A 15,492-nucleotide genomic window follows, 5' to 3' on the forward strand; every position below is an offset into this window, starting at 1 on the left:
TGACCTGCACACGGACCATATCCTTCCATACACCTCTCATCCATGTACCAGTCCAAGTTTTTCGTAAATGTTAAAAGTGAGCCTGCATTTACCACTTCACCTGGCAGTTCATTCCACACTCCCACCACTCTCAGTGTGAAGAAGCCCCACCTAATGTTGCCTTTAATCTACCACATAACACAAACACACACGACCGCAGTACAACACATACTTCTACACAACACTAGACAGTAGACCATAAGGCAGAATCAGAATCAGGCCATTCGGCCCCTCGAGTCTGCTCTGCCATTCGATCATGGCTTATTTACTATCCCCCTCAGTGCCAATTTCCTGCCTTCTCCCCGCAATTTTTGATACTCCTACTAATCAAGAACCTGAGGTTCCTCTTTAAATATACCGAAATGATTTGGCCTGGAAACTTACACACCACCATCATCACTCACACACACACACATGACCTCTGTCAGCGTGGGTCTCTGCGACTACTTCGCGGGCACCTGACTGGGCGCTGTCCCTGGATTTGTGGTTCTGAATCTTGGACCGGACCGGCCGCCTGCCTTCAGCGACCTGCAGCAACTCACGTTCGGCAGCAGCAACCGGACGGGCAGTCGGGTCTGATCAGTCACGCTCCAGTTCCGTTTAATAGGAAGATGCCGTCGTAATCTCGAACGTTAACCCGTTCTGTACCGTCGCACTGGGAGACCTCTTCAGTGTCTTCACTGCCCGGTGTTACTGAGGATCTGTACGTTGAGTTCGGGGGGAAGGAGGAGGACGGGAGTGGCTTGCAGTGCGATCCCGTGTTCCACGGCTCCTCCCGATTTCTGGCTTCAGCGAAGTTTGCTGTACCCTTGGGGTCAGTCCGCACAGTTTGCTCTCCCGGTGGATTCGATCCCCAACGTTGTTAGAAGCGACGGATCGTTCCTTATCATCGGAGAATTCCTACCGAAGTTTTTGTCAGTCATTCCGGAAGGGTTATCTGCGTGGGTTTGGAGAGCTTCTCGGCGACACTGTCTTGCACCTTCCAACGTCTCCACCCGAAGTCAAAAATAGAATGGGGATGCGGCATTAAAAGGTTTGGCTGATTCCTCGGGGGCCGGCAGCGGGAAGCGCAGAGGGAATGGGAGTGGTACTCGGTGATTCGGGCGCAGAGCTCACCGCGTCTGGGCGCATCGCTGGCCGGAGATAGGGTGAGTGAGTCAGCGGTGAATTCGGTTGGAGCTGACTGCCGGCTGAAAGATGGGGACCCTGCGCGACTTGCAGTACGCGCTGCAGGAGAAGATCGAGGAGCTGAGGCAGAGGGACGCGCTCATCGACGAACTCGAGCTGGAACTTGACCAGAAGGACGAACTGATCCAGAAACTGCAGACGGAGCTGGATAAATACCGCTCGGTGCTGCGGCCGGCCGCTCAGCCGGCCGAACAGAGCGAACCCAGCACCCAAGAGCAGCACCGGACCAAGAGGCAAGCCATCTCGGCGGAGCCCACGGCTATCAACATCCAGGACATCAGCCACGTCACCCTGTCCAGTTACTCCAAGAGTTCCCAGTAAGTCAAGCCCTTCTGATTAAAACGAACAGGTCTGTCAGTTCCCAACAAGAGATCAGGACCTCAAACCTGAACACATACACTCTCTCTCTCTCTTTCCCTCTGCCTCTATCTGTCTGTCTCTTTCCCTATATACAGTACATGGGGTGATCTTATAAAGATGAGGGGAAGAGATAGGATGAACGTGCGCTGACTGTTTCCCCAGGGCCGGGGAATCAAGAACTACAGGGCATAGGTTTAAGATGAAAGGGAAAGATTTAACAGGAACCTGTGGGGCAACTTTTTCACCCAGGGGGTGGTAAGTAGGTGGAGTGAGCTGCCGGTGGAGTGAGGCTGGTGTGTTAACAACACTCAAAGGTTCTTGAAGCAGAATACAGATAGGAATGGCTTGAGGGAATATGGGGCCAACATGGGCAATGGGACTAACGGATGGGAATATTGATCAGCACGGACTATACGGGTTGAAAGGCCTGTTTCCACGCTGTATGATTTTGTCCAGGGCATTCGTCATGTCACACTGTCCAGCCGTTCCCAGCAGGTCAGACCCTTTTAATTCAACGAGAAAAAAGTCAATGTCTAAGTGTTCCAGATATCAAATCCAAACTATTTTCTCTATCGCTCTCTCTATTTCTCTGTTTCTCTCCCTCTCTGCTCTCTCTCTCCCCCTCTCTCCCCCTCTCCCCTCTCCTCTCTCTCCCTCTCTCTCTCTCTCTCTCCCCCTCTCCTCTCTCTGACCTCCACCCTCTCTCTCTCCCTCTTTCTCGTTCTCTCCTCTCTCCTCTCTCCCTCTCTCTATCTCTCTCTCCCCTCTCCTCTCTCTCCCTCCCTCTCCCTCCCCTTTCTCTCCCTCTCTCACTCACTCTCTCTGACAATTACCAGCATCTTTTGTTTTAGTTCAAGAACCTGCCCAAGTGATTTTTGTCACCCGCCTTCCCAAACGAGGGACCGAGTGACATGTGGAGAACTGCATGGAGAACGTAGCCAGAGGTTACTGTCACCATTAGAGAGTGTGCAGGGATGACCCCTGTGAACAGTTACTGTGACCTTGTGGATAACCTGGAGAATCTCTACATTCTCTAGTTAGACCACACTTGGATTATTGTGTTCAGTTCTGGTCACTTTATTACAGGAAGGATGTGGAAGCTTTAGAGAAGGTGCAGAGGAGATTTACCAGGATGCTGCCTGGATTAGAGAGCGTATCAGGAGGATAGGTTTATAAAACTAGGGTTTTTCTCTTTGGAGTGGAGGAGGATGAGAATTGACTTGATAGACTTGTACAAGGTAAGAGGCATAGGTAGAGTGGAGAGTCATCACCTTTCTCCCAGGTCAGGAGTGGCTAATATGAGGGGGGCATAATTTTAAGCTGTTTGGAGGAAAGTATAGGGGGGATGTCAGAAGTAGGTTTTATACACAGAGTAGTGGTGTGTGGAATGTGCTAACGTGGTGGTGGTAGAGCACATACATTAGGAACATTTAAGAAACTCTTAGATAGGCATATGGATGAAAGGAAAATGGAAGGATATGTGAAGGGAAAGGTTTGATTGAATTTGGAGTAGGTTAAAAGGGTGGAACAATAATGTAGACCAAAGGACTTGAACTGTGCTATACTGTTCTATGTTCTATGTTCCATGATCTATATTCCATGTTCTATGTTCTATGTGTCGTCTAACATATTATCTAACTGGCGAGAGACTGAAGACTGTTGCCATGATTTGAGAGCCTAGGTTATAGGCAGAGGTTAGAAAAGCTAGGACTTTATTCATTGGAGTGCAGGAGATCGAGAGGTTACCTTATGCAGGTGAATAAAACCCTGAAGGGCATAGAAAGGGTAAATGCCCACAGGTTGGGTGATCAAAAACTAGAGGGCATAGTTTTAAGCTGACAGGGGAAAGATTTAAAAGGAATTTGAAGGGTGAAACATAGACAGAATGAGCTGCCAGATGAAATGGTCGAGGCAAGTGCAATAACACTATTTAGAAAATACTCGGACAGGTACTTGGATAGGGGTGCATGGTAGCATAAATAATAAAGGCATCCGTTAGCCTTGCGAGGCCATGGATCTGCACCTGGAAAGTCTTCACTCTCCAGGGCACAAGCCTGGGCAAGGTTGTATGGAAGACCAGCAGTTGCCCCTGCTGCAAGTCTCCCCTCTCCACGACACCGATGTTGTCCAAGGGAAGGGCATTAGGACCCATACAGCTTGGCACCAGTGTCGTCGCAGAGCAATGTGTGATTAAGTGCCTTGCTCAAGGACACAACACGTTCCCTCGGCTGGGGCTTGAACTCACGACCTTCAAGTAGCTAGTCCAATGCCTTAACCACTTGGCCACGTGCCCACACATGGTAGCATAGCAGTCAGTGTAACACTATTGCAGCTTGGGGTGTTGGAGGTTAGAGTTCTTTTCCGGCGTCCTCTGTAGGAACGTCTGTACGTTCTTCCCATGTGCAGGTGGGTTTCCTCCGGGTGCTCCAGTTTCATCCCACAATCCAAAGACCTTCCAGTTGGTAGGTTAATTGTAAACTGTCCTGTGATTAGGCTGGGTGTGAAACTGCTGGGTTGTTGGGTGGTGTAGCTCGGAGGGTTGTCAGGGTCTATTCCATTCTGTACCGTTTAACAAATAAATAGTAAAGCAGGGATTCCCAACCTTCCTAATGCCATGGACCCCTACCATTAACCGAGGGGTCATTGGACCCCAGGCTGGGAACTCCTGCTTTAGAGCGATGTGGACCAAAGGCAGTCATAAGGGACTAGCTTTGCTAGACTACTTGGTTGACATAGTCGAGCGAGACTGCAACCCTTGTTTCTGTTGGTCCGTGACTCTCTGAGATCTGAGATGCAAAGAGATCCGAGATTCCCAGTGTATGGTTCACTAAAAGTGAGTTTGCAGATGCAACAAGTAGTTAGAAATAGTACCAGAAAGTAAGGAGCAACACTTTGGATTCCATCTGGGTAGCATAAATATTGATTTCTCCTCCTGGTAAAAAATATTTCCGTCCCCCTCCTTTCTTCTTCTATTCCCCATTCTGGCCTCTTACCTCATCTCACTTGCCTATCACCTCCCCTGGGTCCCCTCCTCCTTCCCTTTCTCCTAAGGTCCACTCTCGTCTCCTATCAGATTCCTTCCTCTCCAGCCCTTTACCTTTCCCACCCACCTGGCTTCATCTGTCACTTTCTAGCGATCCTCCTTCCCCTGCCCCCACCTTTTTATTCTGGCACCCCTTCCAGTTCACAAGAAGGGCCTCACTGAAATAGAGACTGTTTATTCATTTCCACAGATGCTGCCTGACCTGTTGAGTTCCCCCAGCATTTTGTGTGTGTTTTGCTCTGGATTTCCAGCATCTGCAGACTTTCTCATGTTTAGAATGTGATCATTTGTTGCTAGGGGAATTCGGAGCAAAAATAGACAAGACATGCTTATGTTCTAGTGAAACTGCATCTGTTGCATATAGTTTTGATCTCCTCATTTAAGGAAGAGTGTAAATGCACTGGAGGTAGTGTAACAGAGGCTCATCGGACTGGTAACTAAATAGGAAAGTTGTCTTACGGGGAAGCTTGGACAGGCTAGACTTGAATCCACTGAGAATGAAGTGGACTTGACTGAGTCAGAATCAGCTTTACTATCACTAGAACATCGTACTGTGCAAAAGTCTTGGGCAAATGTAGGGTGCCTAAGACTTCTGCATGGTACCGTATTTGTCAATGGGAGTGGAGGGCAAGATTGTAAGCTTAGTTGGGAATGGTAAGGGTGGAGCTCCACGGGAGGGGTTTGGGACAGGTGGCAGAGAAGGAGTGTCAGAGGTGTGTGTTGATGCAGGTGCAGACGCCCCAGCCCTGAGACACCAGGCAAAGTCATCTGACGCCAAACAATCATTACAGAATGTTGGGTGCTTCCCGCTCCCTCCCCCTCCCTTCCCCTTTTTCCAACCATGGTTCCCCTCTCCCTGTCCCCTTCCCTCTCTCAGTCGACAATAGAGACCCATATCAAAATCAGGTTTATCATCACTCATATATATCATGAAATTTGTTTTTCTTTCGTGCAACCCATAAAATCACTACAGTACTGTGCAAAAGTCTTAGGCACCCTAGCTATGTATATGTGCCTAAGACTTTTGTATAGTATTGTATGTTGTGAAATTTGTTGTTTTGTGGCAGCAGAACAGTGCGTACATTAAAAATTACTATAATTACATTAAGAAATGTTTAAAAACAAATCAGTAATGAAAAAAGAACAAAATAGTGAGGTTGTGTACGTAGGTTCATGAATCATTCAGGAACCTAATGGTAGCGAGGAAGAAGCTGCTCCTAAAACATTGAGGTGATTTCACTCGCTCTTCGCAATGGTCGCTTCTCTCTCCATGGCGCCAAGGCTATGAAAACTGCCCTGGCTACTGTGCTCCGTGCCTGCTAATTTGGTGAACTGCTAAGCGAGGCTTTGGGCCTGCTCCCGGCTGCTCCAGGGTACAGATTTGAGGATTCCGTTTCGGTTCAGAATGCTGTTGTTGTCTGCTTCAATTGTCCAGCAGGGGAGGAGAAGATGGCGAGGCGACGCAGCGCGCATGGCTGCTCCGAATGATATCATATTTCTGAAGTAGGATGCCGTGCACAATCCTGATTTGATGGAGACAGACTTGAGAAGCGCAGAGGAACATCTGGAGAAACTTCTGAAATTCCCGCTTCGCTGCCACTGCTACTGTGCGATCGAGAATCTCCGGAGGGGAAGGCCCCAAATCCTCGGCTTTGCCTATTGCCTGTTGCCAGGGCCGGGGTCAAAGCGCTCGGCAGAGATGGTGCTCGGTGCTCGGTGTCGGAGAGCTGGTCGGAGGCTCGAAGTTTTCAGATGGACTCAAGGGTCGGACTGTGGCCGGGTGCTTCCAGTATGCTGCATTGGCAAGTTGGCGGCGCTGGAAGCTTCTTTCAACCATCTGCGTGAGATGATGGGGCTTTCGAGAGACTTTGAGACTTTTTACCATGCCCATGGTCTGTTCTTTATCAAATTATGGTATTGCTTTGCACTGTTGTAACTATATGTTACAATTATGTGGTTTTTGTCAGTTTTTTTAGTCTTGGTTTGTCTTGTGTTTCTGAAGGAACAAATTGTATTATTTCTTAATGCATGCATTACTAAATGACAATAAAAGAGGACTGCGTGTCCTCATAATCTAAAGCTAATCTAAAAAAAATTGTTTGCATGATTTTTTTCTTTCTCTTGTGCATCGAGTGTTGGTCTTTTATTTTTTCATCTCTATTCTTTTTTTCCTTTAATTGGGTTCTTTCAGGTTTCTAGCTTCGTGGGTACCTGTAAGCAAGCAAATCTCCAGGTTGTATAATTTATACATTCTTTGATAATAAATCAACTTTGAATCTTGAATCTTGAATTGCCGAGTGTGTGTCTTTGGTCTCCTGTACCTCCTCGCTGATGGGAGCTTTCATGTGTTCCAAGTCTGTATTTATGTATCCAAGGACTGTATCTACTTCTACAGAGCAAAGCAGCAAATGATGCGTGGAGGAGAGTGGTGCAGAACAGGGTGAGCTGATGTAATGAAGATAACAGTCAGAAAGTTAGAGTTGAGTTTATTAACGTCTGCACTAGTGCAAATGCACATGGGTACAATGGAAAACTTATCTGCATTAACATCGCAGGCACAGAGCATCAAATACGCAGCATTCACAAGAGATCAAGCATCAGCTTTGCTGACCATATACATTTACAAGCATTAGGAGTTTGCTGTAGTGAGTTGGTCAGGGTGCGACATGCAACAAAAACAACAACAGTCAACAATTACAAAGAATAAATAATTCTATATGTAAAAGTTGGAGATTCAAGTACGGATATGGAATAAAATGTGTATAAACACATAAACACCAGCATTTAAATAACACTATAAAAAGAGGTTTCATGTGTTTATAGTACAGTGCAGTGAGGGGGGTAATAGACAGAGGGAGTGTAGGGGGGCTAACTAGAATGGTTGATCAGATTAACTGTCTGGGGGAAGAAACTTTTAGGATGGTGTGAAGTTTTTGTTTTAATAGCCCTACGGCTCCTTCCAGAAGGAAGCTTTTGGAAGAGGCAGTTTGCAGGTTGGGTAGTGTCTTGGAAAGTTTCCAGGGCGCAGGCCTGGGCAAGGTTGTATGGAAGACCGGCAGTTGCCCATGCTGCAAGTCTCCTCTCTCCATGACACCGATGTTGTCCAAAGGAAGGGCATTAGGACCCATACAGCTTGGCACCGGTGTCATCGCAGAGCAATGTGTGGTTAAGTGCCTTGCTCAAGGACACAACACGTTGCCTCAGCTGAGGCTCGAACTAGCAACCTTCAGATCACTAGACCGATGCCTTAACCACTTGGCCACGCGACAACACTTTGAGAACTACCTATTAGTTTGGCCACTTGACGTGAGGGGGCAAAGTTTCCGAAGTCTGAGGTTTAGCTGTTTTAACTTGAAAGTCACATTGTGGTCCATTCTACATCATGGACTCCAATTTACAAAGAGAAATTGGACAAAAGCCTCTGCCTTCACAGCCAGACTCTTGGCAGTGAACAAGAGGATCAACAGCAAAATGTAAACAACATGAGGCAAATATTGGATGTGTTTCTAGAGAGATGGAGGTTAGGCTTGTCCAAGCCTTTTGGGGGATGCGGAGGATATGGGCTGAAACAATGTCAAGGATGATTGACATGGAGTATTCTGAAACTACTAGAGAAGATACCCTTAGAACCCAGAGGGCGGATATTTCAGAATGCATAATAATTAATTCTAATAGAGGAAAATGGTTCCCCACTAGAGGGTCAGTGATAAAAAGGTATTAAATTGAGTCATTATCTAAAGAGCCAGAAGAGAAGAAAATATTTTTTAAAGGGTATCATATATGTTCCTGCAGGGTAAATACACTCAGTGGCCACTTTATTAGGTACACCTGTACACCTGCTCATTAATGCAAATATCCAATCAGCCAATCATGTTGCAGCAACTCAATGCATAAAATCATGCAGACATGGCCAAGAGGTTCAGTTGTTGTTCAGACCAAACAACAGAATGGAGAAGAAATGTGATCTAAGTGACTTTGACCGTGGAATGATTGTTGGTGCCAGATGGGGTGGTTTGAGTATCTCAGAAACTGCTGATCTCCTGGGGTTTTCACACAGAATGGTCTTTAGAGTTTACAGAGAATGGTGATTTTTTAAAACACATCCAGTGAGCAGCAGTTCTGTGCGTGTAAGCACCCTGTTATTGAGGGAGGTCAGAAGAGACTGGTTCAAGCTGACAGGAATGCTACAGTAACTCAAATAACCACATGTTACAACAGTGGGGTGCAGAAGAGAAGATCTGAATGCACAACACATCAAACCATGAAGTGGATGTGCTACAGCAGTAATAGACCATGAACATACACTCATTGGTTCAGGAGGTATCTAACAAAGTGGCCAATCAGTGTAGTTGCTGGAAAGATCACCAAACTGGGGCAAATTTGAAAGCTCCTCCAAACTGGGGCTAAATCAAAAGCTCCTTCAAAAACAGTAGCACGGACACTGTGGCTGTCACCCAGATACCTCACCTTCCCTACTAGTCACAAAGTCAGGGATGGTGGAACACAACAAACTTCCTCCCATCAAATGCTTCCATGAAGACTCATCATCATCATTATGTGCTGTGTTGTATGACATGGACAATCATGGTCTTTCCATTACTATGATTGTTCTTGGCAAATGTTTCTACAGAAGTGGTTTGCCATTGCCGTCTTCTGGGCAGTGTCTTTACAAAACGGGTGACCCCAGCCATTATCAATACTCTTCAGAGATTGTCTGCCTGGTGTCAGTGGTCACATAACCAGGACTTGTGATCTGCACTGGCTGCTCATACGACCATCCACCACCTGCTCCCATAGCTTCACATGACCCTGATCGGGGGCTACGCAGGTGCTACACCTTGCCCAAGGGTGACCTGCAGGCTAGCGGAGGGAAGGAGTGTCTTACACCTCCTTTCCACCCCACCACCAATGCCATGAAGACTACTTAACATTAATAAAAAACTAATATTCTATTTCATATAAACAGATGCTGGAAATCTAGACCACCACACACACACACACACACACACACACACACACACAGTGCTGGAGGAACTCAGCAGGTCAGGCAGTATCGATGGAAATGAATAAACAGTCAACGTTTTGGGCCAAGACCCTCCTTCAGGAATCTATTTTACAGTTTGTTTACAGCTACAGCACAGTCATAGTTCCAGCCCAATGAGTCCGTGCTGCCCTATTCCACTGATGTGACCAAATAACCTACTAACCCCGTACATCTTTGGACTGTGGGAGGAAACTGAAGCACCCGGAAGCCTACACAGTCATGGGGAGATGTGAAAACTGCTTACAGACATCAGTGGCATTGAACCCAGCTCACTGGTGTTATAATCATTACACTATCCAGCTGCTCCATCTGCTTGTCCATCATTTTCACTTCCAGATACAACTCGTTCCCTATTCATGTCTCCAGTTTCAATCTGAATCCAAATGAGACTGCTGACAATCTTGGTGTTACATTCAATCCAAATATTCTCTCCTCTCCTATCAGGCAGAAGATACAAAAGTCTGAATGCCTATACTAGAAGGCTCAAGAAAAGCTTCTAGCCCATTGTTATCAGACTCTTGAACATGCCTCTTGTACAATAAGATGGACTCTTGGCCTAATTATGATCATTAAGACACTGCACTTTATCGTTTACCTTCCCTGCACTTCCTTTTGGGTAGTTTTTAACACTTCATTCTGCTTTGTTATTGTTTTACCTCATTCTAGCTCAGTGCACTGTGTAATGATTTGATCCATATGAACAATGTACAAGACAAGCTTTTCACTGCATCGTGGTCCAAGCGACAATAACCAATTCCAGTCCCATTTGCTGCAAAAATGATAGACCTTAGCACGGCCCAGCACGTCCTTCTCTGTTGACTGCTGACGCAAAACGATGCATTTCACTGTATGTTTCGATGTAGCTGTGACAAATAAAGCTAACATTTAATCCTTAATATAGGCAGAAAAGAACTGCTGTGTCCTAAAGTCTAAATCTTCAAATATTCTTTTCTTCCGACTATCAGAGACTGTGTAGGTTGCTGAATGGAAAATTACACATTTCACATTATGCTTCTATATTTTGATGTACGTGATATCTAAATCTAATTCTTGATGGTTTATTGCTATTATAATCATACATGCCCAGAGTATAAATGCCACGAGAATTAGCTTTCTGCAACAGCAGCAGTACAGTACTTTACAAACATAAATTGACATCAAATTAAATTAACATAAATTACATGTAACTGTATAATGAAACTCCTGACTCCATAGCCTACACATGCACAAAGATAACAAACTAAACATAATCACACAGGTGGAAGGTTGAGGGAGTGTAAAGGAAATGTAGTCAGAGGCAGTGTTCAGGTTTTTCTGAGGGGGGCAGGGAGAGATTGATGTTTTTCTTCGAACAGGTTCTATGGTGCTTCTTTGTTTCGTGGCTGTCTGTGAGGAAGATGAATCTCAGGTTGTATACTGCATGCATGCTTTGATAATAAATGTACTTTGAAACTTTGGGCGAGTCTTTGGGTGTCAGTGGGGAAGAAGATGTTGAACCTCAAGTTGTGGGTCTTCAGGCTCCTGAACCTCCAGCCCGATGGCAGCATGGGGAAGAGGACGTGGTCCAGATGGTGGGGGGGGGGGGGGCCCCGATAATAGGTGCTGCCTTCCTCAGATGTTGCTTCTTGGCAGTGGAGAGAGCTGTACGCATGATGGAACTGGCTCAGTCCCACTATTCTCAGCTTCCCCTTTGCATCATGTGCATTGGAGCCCTACTGTGGGCGGCCATGCAAACAATCAGATTACATCCTGTTGTGTTTGGATTAGATTAGCTTTATGCGTCATATATACATTAAAATGTACAGCACTGTGCAAAGGCCTTGGGCACATATAGGGTGCCTAGGGCCTAGGCACAGTCCTGTATTTGTCAACGAGGGGCACTGAACAAGTTTCTAAATCTGGCAGGAGCAAAAGATGCAAAGAATGGTGGGAATGCCAAGGGTGGAGCACGGCAGGAGGGGCGTGGACAGGTGGCAGGGAAGGAGTGCCCGGGCCAGGGGTGACGGGGGGGGGCAGAATGGCGCGGGCACAGACACACCCAGCCCTGAGACTCCAGGCAAGGTCATTTGATTCCAAACAATTGGTTTATTGATCATTACAGAATGTTGAAAGAACTAGATAAGGTGGATGTGGAGAGGGTGTTTTCTATGGTGAGAGTATCCAGAATTAGAGGGCACAGCATCAGAATTGAGGGGCAACCCTTTAGAACAGAGGTAAGGAGAAACTTTTTTAGCCAGAAAATGGTGAATCTGTGGAATGCTCTGCCACACACTGCGCTGGAGGCCGATTCTGTGGGCATATTTAAAGCAGAAGTTGATGGTTTCCTGATCGGTCAGGGCATTGAAGGATATGGTGAGAAGGCAGCTGTATGGGGTCGAGTGGGATCGGAGATCAGCTGTGGTGGAGTGGCAGAGCAGACTCGGTAGCAGTCAAACTCTGCTCCTATTTCTTATGGTCTTGTGGTCTCTCTGGTGCTTCCCACTGCCTCCCCTCTCCCTTCCCCTTTCCCAACCATGACTCCCCTCTCCCTTCCCCTTTCCCAACCATGACTCCCCTCTCCCTGCCCCCTTCCCGCTCTCAGTCCACAATAGAGACCCGTATCAGAATCAGGTTTATCATCACTCACATATGTCATGAAATTTGTTTTTATTTGTGGCAGCATTCAGTGCAATGCTTATGTATTTACCACAGTACTGTGCAGAAGTCTTAGGCACCCTAGGTATATATGTGTGCCTAAGGTTTTGCACAGTACTGTACAGTGAAAGGCCTCGTCTCTGTTAACAACCTACACAGTCCGAGGGTATTCTGGGGACAGCCCACAAGTGTTACCAAGCTTCTAGCAACAACAGAGCATGCCCACACTCACCAAACCCGGCTCACTCGTGTTGTCACAGTGTTACACTAACCACTATCATACCTTCACCATCATCATTACGTGCCACACCATATGACATGGCTGATCTCATGACCATGACCATGATTGTTCTTGGCGTATTTTTGTACAAAAGTGGTTTGCCATTGCCTTCTTCTGGGCAGTGTCTTTACAAGACAGGCGATCCCAGCCATTATCAATACTCTTCAGAGATTCTCTGCCTGGCGTCAGTGGTTGCATAACCAGGACTTGTGATCTGCACCGGCTGCTCCTACGACCACCCACCACCTGCAACTGATTAGGGGCTAAGCGGGTGCTACACCTCGCCCAAGGGTGACCTGCAGGCTGGCAGAGGGTAGGAGCGCCTGACACCTCCTTTGGTAGAGACAGATCTCCAGCCGACACCCACCAGCATGCTGCCTTGCATTAAACTCCTGTCTCTCTCGACTTTGAATGTCAGGGGAAATTTAGTGGATGTGTAGAAGCAAATGCTTAGAATACAGATACTTATCAATTTTGATATAAATGTTAACACTTTGAAAAAAAAAATCAGTAAAAATTTGTTTTTAAAAATCTCTTTCCAATGAAGGATGTTTTTCTTTACTGTATTCCTGTTTTCTGAACTGGAAGGGTATTTGCAACACTAAGTACATTTTTTTTTCCTTTTTATATTTGTGATGCTTGTGCTAGGTTTTTAGATGATGTGTCAGACGTGACGGCACTGATATGCTGGCTGAATCTCACTTGGAGGATGATTATCTCAGTGTTCAGTTACATCAGCTCAGAATTAACCATTCAACCATCCGTGGAGATATTATCTGTAACAGGACTGACCCTGGTGTCAGTTCATGCTCTGTATTTGCTGCAGGGACCCCTGGTCAGTTGTTTCCTTCTCCCCAAGAGTCCGTGACCAGAGATTGATTGGCCTGGGACTTCACTCACTGGAATTCAGAATGAGAGGAGATCTGATCGAACCACATGAAATTATGAAAGGGGTAGATAAGGCAGAAGGGTGGTGAGGTGGAGGTATGCCTGTAGGTCACCCTTGGGCAAGGTGTAGCATCACCCCCTACCCCACCTATCAGGGTCATGTGAAGCAATGGGAGCAGGTGGTGGATGGTTGTATGAGCAGCCGGTGCATATCACAAGTCCTGGTTATGTGACCACTGACGCCAGGCAGACAATCTCTGAAGGGTATTGATAATGGCTGGGATCACCCATCTTGTAAAGACACTGCCCAGAAGGCAGCGATTGCAAAGCACTTCTGTAGAAAAACTTGCCAAGAACAATCATGGTGATGGAAAGACAGAGGCTGAATGGAAAACATCCTTCCCCAGCTCACCTCCATCCCACAGGGTGGTGCAGTACCGTAGTGGTTAGTGTAATGCTACTTTAGTACCAGAGGTGGGTTCAAATCCTGCCAATGTCCGTAAAGAGTTTGTACATTCTCCCTGTGATTGTGTGGGTTTCCTCCAGGGGCTCCCACATTCCAAAGACGTATGGGCCAGTAGAGGATACTAAGTGGTGGGCATGTACGTTGGCACTGGAAGCTTAGCGACACATGCGTCTGCCCCAGCACATCCTCGGTCAATGTTGTCCATTGACGCAAATGACACATTACTCTATGTGCCTTAATGCTTCAATGTAGGTGACAAATAAAGCCAATCTTTCTTTTAAACCTCACACATGTGCACTGGGGTGAGTGAGTATCGGGTGGGGCTCAGGACCCTGGTAACCTTGTCATTCTGCAGATGTTCTGTGGAGATCGTCCTGCCCTCGGCTACGGAGGCAGCAATCACCAGAGTGGAAAAAGTTGTAGAGGGTTGTAGACACAGCTGGCTCCATCACAGACACAAACCTCCTCACCATCAAGGACACCTTCAAAATGTGATGCCTCCGTCTTTAAAGGTGCTCTCGTCCCTGGCTATGCCCTCTTCTCGTTACTACCAGGGTGAGGAAGCACAGGAGGCTGAAGACGAACGTGAAACAATTCTGGAACATCTTTCTTTCCTTCTGCCATCAGATTTCCGATCAGTCCATAAAGCTATGAACACTACTTCGTTATTCCCTTTTGTGAATTATTTCTTTAATTTGTAATCTATATAGAAACTTCTGTGCTTTGCTCCATTCCGCTGCTGCACTGCCTTAGCGTAAAGTTATCACAGAGCCAGCGACCTGGGTCCAATTCCACCGATGCCTTCAAGGAGTTTGTAAATTCTCCCCATGACCACACATTTTAATTCCACATCCCATCCCCATTCTGACATGTCTATCCACGGCCTCCTCTACTGTCAAGATGAAGCCACACTCAGGTTGGAGGAACAACACCTTATACAGTATTCCATCTGGGTAGCCTCCAACCTGATGGCATGAACATTGACTTCTCAAACTTCTGCTAATTCTCCTCCTCCCCTTCATACCCCATCCCTTATTTATTTATTATTATTGAAGCTCTTCCTTCAGTTAGTCCTGACGAAGGGTCTCGGCCCGAAACGTCGACTGTACCTCTTCCTAGAGATGCTGCCTGGCCTGCTGCGTTCACCGGCAACTTTTATGTGTGTTGCTTGAAATTCCAGCATCTGCAGATTTCCTTGTGTTTGCGTCTCCCTGTGACTATGAGGTTTCCTCCAGCTGTTCCAGTTTCCTCCCACAGTCCAAAGACGTATGAGATAGTGAGTTAATTGGTTGTAATTGATCTGTAACCCTGCTGTATCTCTAAAAAAACAACACACTTCGTGTCATGTAAGTCAGTGACAATAAATCTGATTCTGACCATTCCCAAAGAGGTCCTGTTCTAAAGTTTCAACCACTCTCCGTCCTGAAACACATTTTTTCCTTAGGAACAAAATGAGTGTTCTAGTGTGAAGTAAGGAAGTTTGCATTCCTGGTATACCCATAAGACATAAAAGCAGAATTAGTCCACTGTGCTGATTTAATATCCCTCTC

General features: G+C 46.4%; 1 protein-coding gene across 1 annotated transcript in view; it reads left to right on the forward strand.

Moving 5' to 3' along the window:
• The first annotated feature begins 596 nt into the window (after positions 1-596).
• Positions 597-15,492, forward strand: part of LOC134350303 (cGMP-dependent protein kinase 1-like) — an 86,888-nt gene continuing 71,992 nt past the window's right edge. The window contains exon 1 of the mRNA XM_063055347.1: positions 597-1,544. Within this exon, the coding sequence (XP_062911417.1) occupies positions 1,237-1,544 (308 nt within the window). The 5' untranslated portion in view covers positions 597-1,236. The remainder of the gene's footprint in view (positions 1,545-15,492) is intronic.

Source organism: Mobula hypostoma, chromosome 8 (assembly GCF_963921235.1).
Source record: "Mobula hypostoma chromosome 8, sMobHyp1.1, whole genome shotgun sequence".
Taxonomy (NCBI): Eukaryota; Metazoa; Chordata; class Chondrichthyes; order Myliobatiformes; family Myliobatidae; genus Mobula; species Mobula hypostoma.